Source organism: Diospyros lotus, unplaced genomic scaffold, assembly GCF_014633365.1.
Source record: "Diospyros lotus cultivar Yz01 unplaced genomic scaffold, ASM1463336v1 superscaf1, whole genome shotgun sequence".
NCBI lineage: Eukaryota > Viridiplantae > Streptophyta > Magnoliopsida > Ericales > Ebenaceae > Diospyros > Diospyros lotus.
Window position 1 is genome coordinate 1,872,943 of NW_026267104.1, and position 19,873 is coordinate 1,892,815.

At 38.1% G+C, this 19,873-nt stretch overlaps 2 protein-coding genes across 2 annotated transcripts; both read right to left on the minus strand.

The window, feature by feature from the left end:
* Positions 1–933: 933 nt before the first annotated feature.
* On the minus strand, positions 934–7,223 carry LOC127793125 (cytosolic sulfotransferase 17-like). Its single transcript, XM_052323909.1, is given in 5 exon segments — positions 934–1,097; positions 1,100–1,284; positions 5,930–6,298; positions 6,455–6,611; positions 6,692–7,223. Coding segments are annotated over 5 exon segments (1,407 nt in total).
* Positions 7,224–10,331: 3,108 nt separating this feature from the next.
* Positions 10,332–18,264, minus strand: LOC127793223 (hexosyltransferase GAUT11). The gene is made up of 2 exons (XM_052324028.1): positions 17,406–18,264; positions 10,332–12,241 (listed from the first exon to the last, which is right to left on the minus strand). Exons 1-2 carry the CDS (start codon positions 17,559–17,561, stop codon positions 10,787–10,789), a joined length of 1,611 nt encoding a protein of 536 aa, XP_052179988.1. The 5' UTR covers positions 17,562–18,264; the 3' UTR covers positions 10,332–10,786.
* Positions 18,265–19,873: the final 1,609 nt, after the last annotated feature.

The following is a 19,873-nucleotide window of genomic DNA, read 5'->3' on the forward strand; positions in this document are numbered from 1 at the left end:
TTGAGTGAATTTGACATGCACACATGTAAAAAAAATAAAATAATGTTAAATATATATATATATAACATATATGTACACACATAGAGAATGAAGCAGACAAGAATGACAACGGTGACAATTGATGTAGAAGCTAGAGGTGGTGATTGATCTGGACGTCTTCCTGTTCACATCCATCTCTTACTCACGGCAATGATGATCGATTTGAAAGATGGATCGACCATCGATTTGGGCTTCTCTTGCTCACGACCACCTCATAGAAAGCGATCGACAATCCTTTGCTCTTGCTAGCCAATGACGTCATTTGTTGGCTATCTCGCCCTCGTCATCGGTGGCTTAAGCCGGCTCCATCAACGTCAACGATTGGTCATCAAGTTTCAAGATTCTAGATTGGCCTCCATCACCGTCTCCACCTTCTAGATCAACCTCATGTGACATGTCATGTTAGCGGACGCATATGCCTCTCAAATCGGATCGAAGTTATGGATAAAATTGAAACCAGTCAATCAAATTAAGACCTTATTATCAAAATTAATTTTTTTAGATAAAATCACAAAAAACATTAAAAAGTTTGATTTTTTGGTGTTAAGTCTTAATATTTAATAATTATTTGAATAGTTGTTTGTCTTATGGTTTATAACTTTAAAACTGATAAAGAGGAGATATTATGATTCTTAGTAAGTTTTTTTTTTTTTTTTTTTTTTAATGTCTTGAATAATTACTGTATTAAATCCGGTAGGTCGAGGAGGTAGACTGAAGCATAAATGAAGTGCGTGCATGACTGAAGCATTCGGCACTCCTTTTATCAAATCACTACTCCCTTCTGTGTATTGAATTATGGGAAATGTCAATCAAATAGAAATTTGAACATAAAAAATAAGAGAAAACGAGAAGCCATTACATGAAAACTACTAAGAAAAATCTTCTCACAACCCGCTACGGTGCCGGAGATGCACATGCACCAAAACTCAGACCCCAACCACCCAACTTCTCCTCCGTCAGCCGGTCTAGCCGCTGCATCATCTCCCTGGTCAAGTAACTTCGACCGTCTCCAACCTCTCCTTTCCTAAAGAACTCACGGTTATCGACAACAAGCCCTTCTCCAAACCGCTCAAACTCTCAAAACTACACAGTCTAACTATGGCTTCCACTACCCCTTCTTGCTCTTCCTCCACTGTAAAAGGCTGGCCCATCAACTCAGCCAATCTTCTAAGGTTCGCCAATGGCTCCCTCTTCAAATCCTCATACTTGAGGAACAAAACCTTGTTGGGTGATTCTAAACTTACTGTTAGAATTATAGCATAGAAAGGAAGGAGCACACTTTCCTGTTTTTCAAAACTTGATAATGCCTCATTGATACTTGCTGATATATATACACAAAAGACATAATCCCATAATTTAAGGAGGGGCCATACCTATTACAACTTTCCCTTTAGCAGCCCTTACAAAAAACTTTCCATAAAACAAGGACATCCATTCCTTTTTACTAACCCTCCACAGCCAAATATCATTACAAATATTCTAATCTAACTTAGGAGTATCTAGAAAAACCTGACTTCAACACTCCTCCTCATGATTTTTCTTGGAGACTCCCAGTTTGACCCTTAAATCTTCAAACCTTCCAGCTGCAAGTGACTTAGTCATAATGTCTGCAAGTTGGTTTTCTGAGCTGCAATGAATCAGCTGCACTTCACCTTCTTTTTCAACTTGCCTGATGGCATGAAACCTGACATTTATGTGCTTTGTACGCCCATGTTGCACTAGATTTTTAGTCATTGAAATGGCTGATTTATTGTCAACTTAAATGACAGTAGCTTCATGTTGAGTTTGAAACAAATCTGCCAAAACCTTCCTTAACCAAATGGCTTGGTTAGCAGCAGTAGCAGCAGCTATGTACTCTGCTTCTGCAGTTGACTGAGCAATAACATCTTGCTTCCTTGAAACCCATGAAAAAACTCCTGAACCCATAGAAAATACATAACCAGTGGTGCTTTTCATGTCATCAAGGCATCTTGCCCAGTCACTATCAGAAAACCCTTGCAGCTTTCCATTTTCTGCTGTTGTATACCAAATTCCAGAATCATAAGTACCTTTGACATACCTTAGGACTCTTTTAGCTGCCCCTAAATGAACCTGACCAGGTGATTGCATATACCTGGACAACACACTTGCTGCAAACATGATATCTGGTCTTGAAGCAGTTAAATACAAGAGGCTTCCCACCAAACTTCTATAATGGCTAGGATCCACATCTTCACCCTTTTCTGCTTTTGACAGCTTTCCATTTTGAGCCAGAGGTGTAGCAACAGATTTACACATTTCCATATTAAACTTCTTCAACAAATCAAGTGCATACTTTCTTTGGGAAATGAAGATGCCAGCTGATGATTGGCTAATCTCCATCCCTAGAAAGTAGGTCATAAGCCCCAAGTCTGACATTTCGAATACAGCTTCCATTTCCTTCTTGAATTCAGCAATCAGCCTTGAATTACTTCCAGTTACTAACATATCATCAACATAGATAGATAAGATTAACAATTCTCCAGTTTCAAACCTTTTAACATAGAGTGTAGCTTCATTTTCACTTCTTGTGAAACCACAATGCAGCAGGTGTGAGTCTACTTTGTTGTACTAGGCTCTAGGAGCTTGTTTCAGGCCATACAAAGCCTTTTGTAACTTGTAAACCTTGTTCTCCATCCCTGAAACCTGAAACCCTTCTGGTTGCTCAACAAATAACTCCTCCTGCAGCTCACCATTCAAGAATGCTGACTTTACATCCAAGTGATACACTTCCCATTTCAAGTTAGCAACCAAAGCTAATAGCAACATTATAGTTTCATGCCTTGCAACTGGTGCAAACGTGTCACCATAATCTACACCAGTTTGTTGTGAATATCCCTTGACAACAAGTCTAGCCTTGTGCTTGTGAATAGAGCCATCAGGATTCAACTTTGTCCTGAAAATCCACTTCACCCCTATCACATTTCTTACTCCAGGTCTGTCCACAAGCTGCCAAGTATGATTTTTCTCTATCATATCAATCTCCTCCTGCATTGCCAATCTCCATTCTTCATACTTTACTGCTTCAGCAAAGGAGGAAGGCTCCAAGGCTGCATAATTGCATTTCTCATATACCTCAGACAATGATTTTGTCTTGAGAATAGGAGAATCAGGAGGGGAATCAGCAGCCTTGTCAGAATTCATTCTAGAAGTCAAAACAGAAAGTTGTGGTGAATCAGATTTCTCTTCAGTTTTCTGCAAGAAAACTTTGTCTTTTTCAGCAAGACCTTTGTCCCAATTCCAATGTAGAGACTCATCAATCACCACATCCCTGCTCACATAAACCTTTTGACTTTGCATATTATAAATCCTGTAGCCTTTTGACATGGATGAATAGCCCAAGAAAATTCCCACTTCAGCCTTCTGATCTAGCTTGCTTCTCTTTGCAGAGGGCACATGGACATAGCAAATTGAACCAAATGTCCTCAAGTGTTTGGCTGTTGGTTTTAACCCTGACCAAGCTTCCACTGGAGTCTTCCCATCCACTGATCTAGTAGGCAGCCTGTTGAGTAAATACACTGTTGTATGAATAGCCTCTGCCCAGAAATTCAAAGGCAAATTCTTTTCCACCATCATGCACCTTGCCATTTCCACAACAGTTCTGTTCTTCCTCTCTGAAACTCCATTTTGCTGTGGTGAGTAGCTCACTGTTAGTTGATGACTAACACCCAAATCTGCACAAAACCTCTCAAATTCATGAGAAGTATACTCCTTCCCATTATCAGATCTCAAAGCCTTCAACTTGCATCCACTTTGAGTCTCAACCATAGTCTTAAACTTCTTAAACACAGAAAAGACATCCCCTTTGCTTCTCAAGAAATATACCCAAGTCATTCTAGTGAAATCATCAATAAAGAGCACAAAATACTTGTTTTGACTTAATGATTCTGTGCTCATTGGTCCACAAACATCTGTGTGCACTAACTCTAATTTCTCCTTAGCTCTCCATGTTGCACTAGCAGGAAATGTTTGTCTATGCATTTTTCCAAATTGACAAGAACCACACACATCACTAGTCACTTGGATTTCAGGTAGGTCCCTTGTTAAATCATTTGCTTGCATATATTTCAAAGCAGCCAAATTAAAGTGCCCATACCTTCTGTGCCATACCACAGATTCATCTATCTTTGCAAAATTAGCACTATCACCAACAACATTCCAGTTTAAAGGAAAAGCCTTGTCAACCATAACCACTTTAGCAATCAAGCAATCATGAGGATCATAAATATAGTAGAATTTCCCTTTAAATGATAATGAGTACCCATTTGCAAGCATTTGAGCTACACTTAATAAATTCTGAGCTAAACAAGGTATAAATAGCACATCATGAATGTATTTAGTACCTTGCTTAGTGTATACTGCCACTGAACCCTTTCCTTCTGCTTGAACCACCTGTCCATTTCCAAGCTTTACTCTTGTCTTCACATACCTATCTAAATTGGAAAAAATCTGCTCATCTTTGGACATGTGACTAGTGCAGCCACTATCAATAAACCAAGTCTGCTTATAGGAGTTTTGTGTTTCCTGGAAAGCCATAAACAGACTAGCAGATTCATTCTCCTGCTCATCTATAAAATTTGCTTGTTGTGTGGACTGACCTTGAGATTGACTTTGCTTGGCCCTACAATTTCTTTCTATGTGACCAGGCTTTTTGCAAAACTTGCATTCTATTTGAGGTTTTCCTTTGTACCAACAATCCTTCTCCAGATGATTGGTCATTTGACAAGTGTTGCACGGTGGAAACTTGCCATTTTTTCCAAATTCCTTGGACCCCATAATACCTTTTCCTTTACCTCCTTTGTTTGATGTAGGCTGTTTTGAGTCTTTAGCAGGCTGTTTCCCTTTATGCCTGGCTTGAAATGCCCCTTCAGATACTTCTTCCTCCCTTATACTTGTTCTCTGCTCTTGTGCTTGCAGTTTACTAATCAACTCAGCAATTGTTAAAGTCTTGAGATCACAAGATTCCTCAATGGCTGAAATCTTGGACTCAAATCTTGCTGGCAAACTGATTAGAATTTTTTCTACCACCTTACTATCTTCATAAGTCTCTCCAAACAGCCTTATCTTATTTACAAGCTCCATGAGCTTAGTAGAATAATCTTTCACCGTTTCACCTTCTTTCATCCTTAGCATTTCAAATTCACGTTTTAAAGTTAGGAGTTTAACAGCCCTTACCCTGTCACTTCCTTCAAATTCTGATCTTAGCTTTTCCCATGCTTCCTTAGGACTTTCACAAGTCATTATTCTGGTGAAGATAACATCTGACAGTGCTGAATGAATGCATGTGAGAGCCTTTGGTTGTTTAGCTTTCTGTTCTTCATGATTCTTAATCTGAGCCATTGTTGGATTAGGCAGCAAAGGCGGAGGATCTGCTCCTACTTCCACTGCATCCCACAAATTTAAAGCCTTGAGGTATGCCTTCATCTTTATCACCCATATGTGATAATTTTCTCCTGTAAACATTGGAGGACTCGTCCCTAGGAAATTGCTGGAAGCCATCTCACTCTCTCAAGTGTTTGATCTCTCACCTCACAAACACTCTCAGAATTTTCCTCACAGATCCCTCAAGAAGACAGCTCTGATACCATTTGTTAGAATTATAGCATAGAAAGGAAGGAGCACACTTTCCTGTTTTTCAGAACTTGATAATGCCTCATTGATACTTGCTTATATATATACACAAAAGACATAATCCCATAATTTAAGGAGGAGCCATACCTATTACAACTTTCCCTTTAGCAACCCTTATAAAAAACTTTCCATAAAACAAGGACATCCATTCCTTTTTACTAACCCTCCACAGCCAAATATCATTACAAATATTCTAATCTAACTTAGGAGTATCTAGAAAAACCTGACTTCAACACTTAATTTCCAATATCCCAAGACATGATCCCAATAGGGTCCATAGTGTGAAACCCCTTCACAGAACAACTCAAAAGCTTCTTCTAGTGAAAGGGGTGGCAGCTCTTTAGGCCTTAGTTTGTTCATGAAGAGCCACTTGGAAACAAGCACATCTTTCGGGTCGCGGCAAACGTACACAAACTTGCAATCGAATGCTGTCATAGACTCCGGCAATAGGTCGAAAGAGAAGTGGGTCGAAAAGAGCCGAGACGACGAAGAAAGAAGCTCAAGATTGGTATGGATGGGAAGGTTTTGACAGATGGATGCATCCAAGAAAGGGAAACAAGCATGAGGGCCAGTGGTAAGCAGAGGATGTGTGGATAAGTTGTAGAGGGACCTGTCCATGGTGGCAAAGATGAGGGCTCTGAGCCATGTTGTGCCACATTTTGGGAAGGTGGCCAAGAAAATGTGGGAGGGCTTGGCCTTGAAGTGGTTTTTCAATAACAAGGCTCATTTCAGGGCAAAGCAGGGGGTTAGCCAGTGGCCTTGGTACTGCACAAGATGTTCAGTCATCCAGCCTTTGGCTCTGGGAAGAGTTTGGAGCAAATCTGAGTACTTTTGGTAGGTTTTCTGATATTCTTCTTGGTGTTTTTGTTCAGCATTAGGGTTGGTTTTGGGAAGGTGGTGCTGCTGAGAAGAAGCAATGGAAACTGCCATGCTGAGAAGTGAGAATTAAGACTGTTGAGATGGAAGGAGATCGATTGAGGCAACGCTTTGTGTGATCTTAGACTTGGAGCTAGCTCCCTTGTATAGACGAATGCTGTCATAGACTCCGGCAATAGGTCGAAAGGGAAGTGGGTCGAAAAGAGCCGAGACGACGAAGAAAGAAGCTCAAGATTGGTATGGATGGGAAGGTTTTGACAGATGGATGCATCCAAGAAAGGGAAACAAGCATGAGGGCCAGTGGTGAGCAGAGGATGTGTGGATAAGTTGTAGAGGGACCTGTCCATGGTGGCAAAGATGAGGGCTCTGAGCCATGTTGTGCCACATTTTGGGAAGGTGGCCAAGAAAATGTGGGAGGGCTTGGCCTTGAAGTGGTTTTTCAATAACAAGGCTCCTTTCAGGGCAAAGCAGGGGGTTAGCCAGTGGCCTTGGTACTGCACAAGATGTTCAGTCATCCAGCCTTTGGCTCTGGGAAGAGTTTGGAGCAAATCTGAGTACTTTTGGTAGGTTTTCTGATATTCTTCTTGGTGTTTTTGTTCAGCATTAGGGTTGGTTTTGGGAAGGTGGTGCTGCTGAGAAGAAGCAATGGAAACTGCCATGCTGAGAAGTGAGAATTAAGACTGTTGAGATGGAAGGAGATCGATTGAGGCAACGCTTTGTGTGATCTTAGACTTGGAGCTAGCTCCCTTGTATAGACGAATGCTGTCATAGACTCCGGCAATAGGTCGAAAGGGAAGTGGGTCGAAAAGAGCCGAGACGACGAAGAAAGAAGCTCAAGATTGGTATGGATGGGAAGGTTTTGACAAATGGATGCATCCAAGAAAGGGAAACAAGCATGAGGGCCAGTGGTGAGCAGAGGATGTGTGGATAAGTTGTAGAGGGACCTGTCCATGGTGGCAAAGATGAGGGCTCTGAGCCATGTTGTGCCACATTTTGGGAAGGTGGCCAAGAAAATGTGGGAGGGCTTGGCCTTGAAGTGGTTTTTCAATAACAAGGCTCATTTCAGGGCAAAGCAGGGGGTTAGCCAGTGGCCTTGGTACTGCACAAGATGTTCAGTCATCCAGCCTTTGGCTCTGGGAAGAGTTTGGAGCAAATCTGAGTACTTTTGGTAGGTTTTCTGATATTCTTCTTGGTGTTCTTGTTCAGCATTAGGGTTGGTTTTGGGAAGGTGGTGCTGCTGAGAAGAAGCAATGGAAACTGCCATGCTGAGAAGTGAGAATTAAGACTGTTGAGATGGAAGGAGATCGATTGAGGCAACGCTTTGTGTGATCTTAGACTTGGAGCTAGCTCCCTTGTATAGACGACCTCTTGAGAATGAAACTGGTATGTGTGTGTGTATATATATTAAAAGCCCTCTGCAAGTGGCAACTTTAGTAAAAATACGATATATTAATTGATTGAAAATTTTGTTAAATTAAATTAAAACATTAAAAATTAAGTAAAATTGTTCAAAGTTATGTAGATAAAAATTACACTTTTAATAGTAGAACACGTGACGAAAAAATAAGATTTCTTATGAATCTATTAAATTTACGTAACACTAACACACAAAGATCCTAATGCCAAAATTGCATAAGGCTAATTATCAAATGTAGCTAAATATTCTCATGCAACCCAAATAAATTTGGGATGATGATCAACAAAATATTGTTTCACTCCCAAGAAAGATAATGAAAGGCAACACCTATCACAGAGGCGGAAGAGAAAACATTTAATGTAATTGTGGTACTATATCATCATATAGAGAAGAATATGAAAGTCAATTATAAGCATTACCATCTTGAATAATAATCATTATTAATTCTTTTATGCATTAAATATAGACTTTATCCTCATCTATGCCATATATTTATGATAACATATAATTAGTTTTGTGATACCACAATATATAGCATATATTGACGCAATATCACACTTACAATGAATATTTTTTCAAAAATGCAACTTTGCCGAAAACTCTTTGATATATAAATTTGTACTACACGTATGCCTCTAGATACATGTTATGCATCGGTAAATACAATCATGGTCTTTTGCATGCCCTCAATTTGAGTACCAACCTTCACTACTGTCCCACACTTGCCAATGTTATATATCTTGAATGCCCAATTTTAATTTATGAATGGAAAAACCTTTCTAGGCACACCCAAGTAAACTGTCATCATGAATACAGATTTTCAGTCTTTAATCTGTTCCTCGAAGCACGGATATATTGTTAGCAGTGCATCATACATTACCTCGTCAATTCCTAAGATTTGACCATTTCTTATTCCGTCCAAGTTGTTTTGCTGGACATTAATTAGCTAGTAACCAGTGGAAAGCGTAAATCACAAAGTGAGAATTATCTCAGTTTTAATTAATCTTAGTTACCAGAGGTCAGACTTAATTAGGGCCTTCATAGTCTATTTGTATTCACTTACCGGCAAATCTCTTATCGTATTTGATTCATGGTAATGCATTAATTGAAACTGTATGTATCTTTTTATGCAAAGTCACCTTCTTTCCTCTAGCTTATTGATTAAGATCTCACACGGTAAGACAGACGAAGGCATGAAATATCAGTCGACTGTGGCTCATTGAATTTCCACTCTCTGACTGGGATCTGCAGACAGAGATGGATCATACGAAAAGATGTGCTCTGCAAGTGAAGTCAACTTTCGAGGAGCCAGCCGATGACTGACATTAATTAGAAAGAATAACACACGTGAGAGCAACATGGCTTTGCATCGAAACATTAATCTCTGCTCGAGGAACTCATTGTTTAATTCTTTATTTCACAGCTTCCCGGAAATGCATGCACTGTTCCGGCAGCTTCCGCCGAGAACTCCGATACCAGTATTTTAAGGGCATCGAGTTTTCAGTTTGAACCTAAGCTGAGACGACACGTACCCTTCTCTTCTCTAACTTGTCTTCATTAAGATCTATCACCAGAGAGACTGGAGGTTGAGAATCTCTCGAAGCTGCCAGTCCAAAGAATAAATTCAGTTAAATAATTTAGTTTTATATTTTCGGACAGAATAACCTTTTAAACCAATTATAATAAGCCCTCGGAGGTAATTATAATTTTTTAGGGTACAGTTATCTAAATTGTATTTGTATTCTGATTGCAGGTTAAATCCATTCTTAAAGAGTTACAGACTTGAGGGGATTACAGTAAAATGTGATTGTGTGGAAGAGTCTTTTTAACCCCGAAAAAATGAAAAATTGTCTAAAAATATAATTTTTTCTTAGCCCTTGAGAAGTAAAAACTAATTTCGTGCATTAAAGTTTTGTTTTATTGATAAGAATTCATAATCTTTGTGCATGCACGAAGTAAAAACTCAAACACTCTTGTTACTTGTGCTTTGGGAATATTCTTTTTTATTTTCTGTAATTAATAAGAACTTGTATGGCTGAATCCATTATTCTTTTGATCGTGTACAAGATAAACGTACTAAATGAACGCGATAGCCTATAAATCATGTAAACCAAATAAACACACAAAAAACATGTCTGATCTAAACCCGAATCGAGAGGAGTCACAGTTGCCTCTTTATCACTAGTTCAAGATGCCTTTTTAGGGTGCTTTTCAGGGCATTCCCGCAATTGCAGTTCAGGCAATGTATTAGAATGATCACAAACTGAAGAAACAAGAGCTTCCAAAGCCCCCTTAACAAGATTCATTTCACCAGTGACATTAGTGGAGCCCAAGAAATTCAATCTAAAAATACAGCAAATATGAGCTCTCTCTTAAAATATGGTAAAAGCTTGCGTTCCAAATATGATTCCACAATGACCAGATTATCTGGTTTGAAGTGAGCACAAACAAAGCACTACAAACTATAGAGATAGTATATGGGTTCAACTACATATTGCAATTAATCTGAAAGAGCTGAGAGATTATTACAAGAACTGCTAAAGAACAAACAATTCTCTACAGCTTGCAGAAGGGGATAAAGAAAACCCCATCGGCAAAAAATTGGATCCCCCGAAACCCTTTTGCGCAATAAAAATGCTGCTTTCTACTGTATATTCCTTCTCAACAAATCAAAATGAAAATAATGATAAAAAGGGAAAAGTCCTAAAATGGCCAAAATTTTCTACGTCTGACGACTCTACAATACCGCGGTTACATTTCAGATACTGAGAATGCATAAAATACCCATAACCGAGGAGTATGATTTTAACTTGTGGCACAGTATTGAATATATGGGTGGCTGTGGTTCACGTACCGTTCCCATAGAGGCCGGTACCTGCCAATAGCTAACTTGAGCCACGGTTTCATGTTCCCGTTAAAGTGGATTACAGCCGAGCTATCGATCAGGCGGTCATCAATATTGTGGTCGTAACCCAATCCTAACACGTGCCATCTACGATCAAGAGGCTCAGTCAGCCCATAGAAAGCTAAAAGGCCCGGAGGAAGTGTTCCCATCTTCCAGAGTGACCCATCTACATTCTGCTGCAGCAAGTGGTGGTACCGAGCAGTCACATTCGCTTTCTTCCATGTAATCAAGTCAAAAACATTCATGCCAAATGCCCACCCGCAGGCCTGAGGGTCAATTCTTGAGCTAATGATTGGATTTGAGAAGTTTAGGTACTTGTAGTAGCGATGAAATGCTTCAAGACAAGTTTCAACAGCTCCATTCACATTTCCATGCAAATCCAGTGAAAAGAGAGGGGTCAGTTCCTTCTGGACAACAACATCATCATCTAGAAAAACTACCTTCTCCAACTGGGGATAGATCTCTGGGATGTAGAACCGAAGGTGATTCAACAAAGATATGTGCTTTGGGTTCCTGAACTTCGGCTCAATTTTTGCATCTTGGGAACCTTCAATATAGTAGGCTTGTTTATCTGTTTCAAGAAGCTGTTTGACAATAGGAGAGTAAGAAGCATTCAACCAAGTGAAGTCTTCTACGTTCTGTACTTCTATTGTCGATCCTTTGAAGTCATTGCTCAGTAACCAAGCCTGCATTGCCCCCTGGTTTACTCCAGTTGTCACAATGTGGAAAACAAGCAGTGTTGGATGATCAGCATTATAGACAGTTGAGTTGATAACAACTGAAACAGCCAGAACGTTGTCAGAAAATATGCAGAAATGATAGAGATTGTTGTCAACAAGGCGGGGGGAGTTCCTTTTCTCATCCGCAAGCTCTTGCAGGGACTTCTTCACGAGCCAATCAGCAACGAGTTTGACATGCAGGCAGTGGAGATTCTTAGGTAATGCTTCTGCAGCTATTTGTCCAAACACTGTACTCTGAACTGTTGCTGCACTCGCACGTTCTTCAAGTGCTTGAATATGTGACTTCATTGTCATCATGGTGGTTGCAATGTCATAATGGGCATCTTGTGCCTTAAAAATTAGAGATGATAGGCTTTTAATGATTGGCTCAGCTTCGTCAGTTGTGATGGCCTCACCCCTCATGGCAGCCTTAGATAGCAAAAGTTGGCAACTTCTGATCTTCGAACTGAGCTTCCAAGCAAGGTCTAGGTTGTTATGCTCTTTCGCAATAATGACATAAGCTTTTGCAAGTATCATTTGTTCTGCTAATTGCCGAGCATATGAACTGGCACTTAATATTTCTTCAGTAAAATTTACACCTGCACTGGTAACATGCTCACTTTTTTCACTTTTGTCCTGAAAAAGAGATACCACCATGTTCTGGCTTAGTTCTTGAATGGCAATTGAAACATCAAGAGAAAACAACATAATCAGTAACCAAAGGCAACTTAATAGGACGGTGTTGACAGAGAATCAGCCATAAAAGGATAGCATCAAGTACACAAAGGTCCCATGTCATACAAACATATACAAATGCCGAGGTAACTACATTTCATACAATTAATTGCACCACTACAATCTATCATATAATTATACTGCTATAATTAGTTTATAAAATAGGAGTATGGTAAAATGCAGCTCTGCCAGATGTAAGTTTGATAACACTTCTTTCTAGTCAGAGAGGCAAAACCTACAGGCACTGTATTTCATCACTTGTGCCAACTCTGCCAAAGACAGCTATGATGATTATTGAAACTGTTTCAGTGTTTCAATGGAAAAAGAGGTAAACCTTTATTTTTCAGTAGTTATATGAGTAAGCTTGCCATGTTTCATCACAACCTAGGGTCATATTTGAAAACCAAACCCCCAAAATCCATGCACAAATACAAGCATGCAAAGGAAAGGACCTAAGACACTTTCTAGGAAGTCATCTTTCCTGTGTTTTTTTCTTTTTCCTATTTTTCAGTAAGTTGAGGCAACGTTTCCATGTTGGATACTGAAAGTTCAGGACATTTTTAAAAATGTGCCCAATATGTCATGAATATATCCCAATTCAAATAAGATATTCTATTGGTTCAGAAACTTCAAAAACACTATCAAGCATGGCTTATGTGGTTAATCCTTCAGATGTTAAGAATTCTTGTGAATGTAACCAATACCCAAATTGATTCTTGAACATTTTTAATAAGAACATATCATTCGAGAACTTACGAAATAAAAAAGGGGGAAGCTAAACAACAATAACAATAAAAAGTTCAAATACAAAAATATATGAGAAAGCAGGTAGCAGAAGTACTAATATTATCCAATAATTTTTTTTTTTCTAATTAATATTATCCAATACTATACTAATAAGGCAATGTCCTCACTTGGCAAAGGCTGATGTTAAAGTCCTCTCACATTTTTCAATCTCAAAAAAGTCCAAAAATGACAATACATGCAGATGACCTGAATGTGAAATCATGAAGGGAGAATGTGTTAATTCAAATAACCTGCAATACGTACAATTTTCCTTCTCCTCTCCGTTATGCTCGTATTTTGGGATTCTTCATCCATCAACTACTACAGGGCTCTATTCCTTCAATGATATGTATCAGGTGTATAAGGTATGTTTTGGTTTCTTTCTTATTTTACATAATTGGAAGGAAAAGAGAAAGATATCTAAAAAGAGTTTGTTAATAATTTCAATCGTGTGGGTGCATGCATTAAACTTTCCCACATGTTGCCCCTCCAAATCTCCTTGGGGAACTTCAATTTTCTCCTCTCTAAGATGAATGATTTGGCTTGTAGCAAAAGGCATGAGGCCTCTCTGCTGGACTCTCCATGTGGTTCCTAAGTATTGGGCAAGCCTATATAGGGACACCCTCGTACTCGTTTCCTCAAAAGAACTGGCTTGGGCAAAGGAAAACACACAGCAACCCCAATTTTGATAGAACTTATCTCCTTGTGCTCTCTAGAGTTAGTCTTGTATTTCTCCTTTGTCATCACCTGGGCCTCAATATTTCCTTACACTCTCCAGTGCCAGTCCTTTCAAGTGTATTCTTGCATCTCCCCGTGTAGGATCTTCTTGGCACCCCTCATGGCATTGTCACCTCCATAATCTAGTCTGGATGATTTGATTTTGAGTACTATGGGTCTGAGGAAGAACCTGAAGCTAATTTCCTCCTAATGGGGACACTATAAGACTTGTAAACTGGAGGCTCAGAGTAAGGATATTGCTTAGGTGCCTGGTTCCCGCCGGTATTAGTATGAGGAACTTACTCATCAACCAGAAATTGAGAGAAAGGCACTTAAAGAAAACTATTTTTTCCTAAAAATCTGTCCATTATCTTAATGGGATTCATAACTAATCTACACCTCGCTCTTGGGAGGGGACCACAGGTGCCACCAGACTAGCCTTATATGCAAAAAGATTATGCTAATTTAGGAACCATGAATTTTAAAATTCCATTAGTGCACTGGACCAATCTCATAGTCCAACCCCCACCTCACATGCTGGCCATACTCACCCTTAGTCTTTATATAAAGAAAAGTTACATCCTTCCAAGGCACACACACAGCTGCTGTTGAAAACCAGTAGGAATGCTAGAGTCTTGTTGGAGTGAAGACTGGAGGAGGCCTAAGGCAGCAATGAGAGAGAGGGTGGCAGATAATGCAATTTGGCCTCTTCTGTATTTGTACCCAGATTTCAGCCAGCAGATAGAGGCTCAAAATTCCATAAGCTATAGCTACTTGAAAACCCTAGCAATCACATATTAAGAAACCACAACATAAGATACAATCTGAAAATTTTATCCACTTCAACGGGCCTCTACTACGGCAGATTTATATATGATCATATACATGGTACCCAAGCTTACCACAGAAACTCATTTACCAATTACCAAGGACAACCCACTTCCTTACTATCAAATCAAATACATCCAAATATAAAAATCGAATTTAAATTAATGCCAAATCAAATCCAACCCTCCATTGAAACTAAAATCCATATATGCTGTTTTAATCCTAGACTTAAAAGCAATTAACTAGAACTCTATCACAACAACAACAATCACAAGAAGACCGCCTCTAATGGCACCTCAGTACAAGTTCCATGAGTTTAAAATTTCATGGTTTCCCCACCTCCAACCAAAGTAATTTGATGTCTATCAACACATCACCAAGCATGAATAGCCTTCTCAAGCCCTCTCCCCTGTACTACAAACACCTCCAAAGGAATCCATCCTTCTAAATTCAAGTCACTTTGAGATCACCACTTCAGTTCAACACTTGCCTCTATCACAACCAAATTCTAGGCTACTTCCCTAAAAGAGCTTTGCCAAAAAATGACTTGCATATTGACTTTTGAAACCATAAAATGATGTCCAAACTCCTTTCCAGCCCCAGTCCAAGAAAATCTCTTAGCATCTTCTTGAATGACTCAGCCTTGTGTAGGTGATGGAAAAAAGAGAGTGAAATATGAGGGAAGAATTAAGTTTGTTTAATTCTTGAGATCAAGGGCATCAGAACATGGGTAAATGTTAAAAGGGCATCCCCAATGCATGAGGTTCCTCAGTTTGCGGGGGTTAGGGAGGGTCATTTTTGTACCCAGCCTTACCTTCGCTTTGTGAAGAGGCTGCTTCCATTTAATATCTTCTATACATTAAAGTGAATAATGATTCTTACAACTATAATGACAACACCAAGCCTTAAATCAATTAGGTGGGGGAAGCTATATCCAACATTTTGTGTGATAGTAAGATTCCATTAAAGCTAAAAGAAAATTTTATAAAAACAGTCATAAGATCAACATTTTGTATGGCATAGAATGTTGGGTAGTAAAGCACCAACATGTGCGAAATATGAGTATAATAGAGATAAGGAAGTTGAGATGGATGTGCAGCTATATAAAAAAAAGATAAAATTAGAAATGAGATTATTCATAATAAGATTCGAGTAGCTTCTATTATAGATAAGATATGTAAGACAAGATTAAGATGGTTTGTTCACGTGAGAAGAAGACCAATAGAAACTTCTATGAGGATAGTGCATGAAATGGAGCAAATATTTAGCAAAAGAGATAGAGGAAGGCCAAGAAAAACTTAGTGGGAGACACTTAGGTATAACATTAATTATTAGGGACGTACACATAAATGACTGAAGAGTTAGAATTCATGAAGCTAACTCCATATGTTAGGATAAAGGTTTGGTACATTGTTGTCTTAATGTGTAGAAGTTGAGGTTAAGTTTTACAGATGCGTGTATAATAATGAAAGAATGTGAAGAAAAGGGAGCAAATGATAAATCTTAATTGGATTATGCCATTGTCCTAACCCCCTCCCCCACCCTACCCCCAAGGTGCCTACTTAAGCTAGCGTTTGTTAAATGAGCAAGATAAAGGAGTATCAAGATAAACCCGAAATGGTTTTCGGATCAAGATATGAAATGGTCAAGATAAAGTTGGGAAACATTCCAAAATTTTTATCAAACTATTTGTTAAATTCTTTGGAATGCATTAGAGCACATAGACGTCATTTTTTCCTTATATGTAGGGACCAAGATATGCTTATCTTGAGGGGGAGGAGAGATATCCATATCTTAAAAACTCAAGATAAGAGGTTATTAATGATTTTTTCAAAAATAGTCAGATAAGCTTAACAAACATGTTAGAAATGATAGAAGTCCGGGATGCATCCCATATTTTGGCTTTTCCACCTCATATCTTGATTAACAAACGCATATGTGCCTTACTAGTGAGGTATGAAGGTATCACTCCAAGGCAAGCCCAAGAACAAGCATTGGACAAGAGGTGGACTTTTAGCTGTGAAAATGCAACTTTCCAGTCAATAACCAAATTGGAAAAGATCCATACTTCCATAATGCTCTAAGAGATTAGGGATCCACCAAGAGAAAACAAAGGCAGTTGGTAATAGATATTCTCAATCATTTTAAGCAAACTAAATACTAAAATCCTTCTTTCCTCAACGAGAACCAGATGACCTTAAAAACACAATGATTCTTCTGATGATGAAACTATCAAGTTCCCTTTTAAGAATGTAATCAATCTGACAGCCTAACCACTTAAACAACTTAACAACTAAAACTCCACTTCTCCCAACTAACAGCTTTCCTATAGTTCTTGCCATAGGCAAGCTCTAATAAGGTAGAGTTCCCAAGTGATATCCCATCTAACATTAATAGATAGAACAGCCAGAGATGGGATTAGGATTCACGGCAGGATGGATTGGAATGAAGGAAGAGAAAAAACCAAAAGATCACTCTGAAGGACCATCATAGAATAAAAACAAAATCTCCACAGCTGGTGCAGCTTGAATGACGGCGTTTATGAGGTTCAAACGTAGAAGTTACCATATCCAAGAACAAGTTTTCCTTCCAAAATTCATCTTAACGGATCATTCAAGCGACGTTACTACATATCAAATTCATAAACACCTAATTCAAGGAACACGTGGTAATTATGGAAAGAAACAAACGATGAAACAAAATTAAACTAGGATCTGGGCTTCCTATATCTTACCAGTACTGGGTGTTCAACCTGATCCTCGTCGAGATGATGGTGATGAACAACAAACAACACAAATCCAGCAACTGACAATAACCCAAAAACCGTCCAGATCCAACACGAAAACCTCCTCCTCACCGGGCGCCGGAACTCGGCCGGCCGCCGACGCATCTTTGCCGGCTCCTTCCACAATTCACCACCGACAATGGAATTCAACGCGACCCATGACTCAGATTGGATCCGGGAGCATTAAAATTCGAGTCTTTAGAGCACCAAATCAAGAGGCCCCGCAATTAACGAAATCAAGAATCAGAGGCGACCCATCACATCACATCACTCAAATTGGATCGAGAAAGCAATCAAAATGGATCTCCTCAAAATGCAAACTTCGAATAGGAGCAAAACAACTAGGAATTTAGTGTTGCAGACAAGTCTAAAGGGTAAGAAAAAAGAAGTAAACTTGAGATTTTGCGTGTTAAGGAGAGTGAAGGGGACTGAAGCTTTTTGGCGAAAATTCTTTTGAATGTGAACGGCACAGGTCGCCAAATGGATGTAAGAATATGAATATCATGTGAGGGAAATGCGAGTCGGGCCAGAGCAAGCAACCCATAAAGGAGAGTGGGGTTGGCACATGTGAGCATGTGCCATCTCAAGCAGATAGTATTGAATCAACAATTTTTCCTATGGCTTCACAGAATTGTATCTTTGCGTGCTCCATCCATTGGGTGGGCATTCAAGTGTCTCTTTAGCACATAGATTACACCCTTTTTGGGGGTTCTTTAGAGCAATCCATTATTCGGGATAAACTTGTGGTTTTTGGGATTGATAAGTTAATGGAAATACATTTTTTTAAATTATTAGGGTTATGTATAAAAACAATTCTTATTCAATCTTCAAAAAATAGAGAGTATGGTTATAAATAAATAAAAAATTCACAGGCAGCTTAAAACTCTAATCTATCAGGGATCATTCAAACTTATTTTAATTTTTAAGTTCGATTAGTAAATAAATTGAAGTTGAACTTGATAACACTTATCTCATTTAAATTTGTAAATAAACTTGTTTAAATGCTCAGTTATAGACTTGTTTTTAATTAATTTATTGGACTTTTGGGACTTGTTTCGATATAATGTGAGTTTTTATAATTAAGGGTTTTTATTGTCATATTATTTTATAATATTCAAACTTTAAATATATATTGAAATACAATAAGTTTATGTCTTCCATATAAATGAATTTGAAATAAAATTTAAAACAAATTTTAAATTATTTAAGATAAATAAGAGATTCTCGAGGCTTTTTAAGTTCAACTCAATCTAAAATTTAGGTCTAACTCTAAACCTAAAAAAACTTCAAATTAATTTAAATTTTTATTATACTCATTTTCTGTTTTAATAAAGAGTCACAAGACTTATTTTACTTATATTTTTCTTCCTAAGTGTTAGAATTTCTAACAATTTGTGCTATTGGAAATTTTTTGCACATGTTTCACTTGATTATAATTAAAAGAATTCAACTAAAGATCTCTCCACTGCAATTTTTTCCCATTCTTTCCACTAGATTGTAATTGAAGGATTGATACTAATATTCCTTGCTTAAGTTATAATTTTTTTTATTGAGAAATTGATACAATATTTTGTCTTAATTTTGAGTGAAATTCTATAAACATTTTTTTCTTAGCATCTTCAAGAATAAATGTGTTGTCAAGTACTAACTCGACCTAATAAAATTAAAAGTTTGATAAAAGACATATTAGGCTATCTTCAACACTTCGTCAAAACCCTCGCCAAATCAAATTTTTAACTAGACAAATCGATTTCATAAGTCCAACGCTACTTGTCAACCTCACCAAATTTGGATATTCAACCCATCCAAACAACCCTCGCCATGTTCACAACAACCATCTCAACAACTAGCGCCCCTATAATAATCATCGCTGCAAACTATTGCCATCTTCGATGCAAGCCAATTTATTGTTAGAAGAGGCCCATGTTTGCAACTGATTTGGAGACAAAAGTCCAGACAATTAGAAATGATAATCAAAAGAGGAATAAACTCAAATAAGACAACCACTCAGTGGCAAAAGGTAAGCAGACGCGACGACAACTACCAACAAACGTTGTGGTGGGAGGGGAACACTCGTGGCAGTAGCTTCGAGTGAGAATTATTTTGGAGAATTATTTATTAATTTATGTATTTAATTATTGATTTTATATATGTATGTATTTGATTATTTTGTGTATGTAATATAGTAATATTTATTATTAAATTATAAAATAAATATTAAATTTTTATAGTAGTAAAAATGATGGATAAGAAAAAAAAATTAAAATTGAAATTTATTAATAAAATAAATGAAATAGGAAGTTAGATAAAGAGTAAAATAAAAAGTATGATTGGAACAATTATAGTTTTCGAGGTAAAAAAAAAATAAGAAGTGAATTATTTATAACATAATAGGGAGCAGAATAGGTAGTATGGTT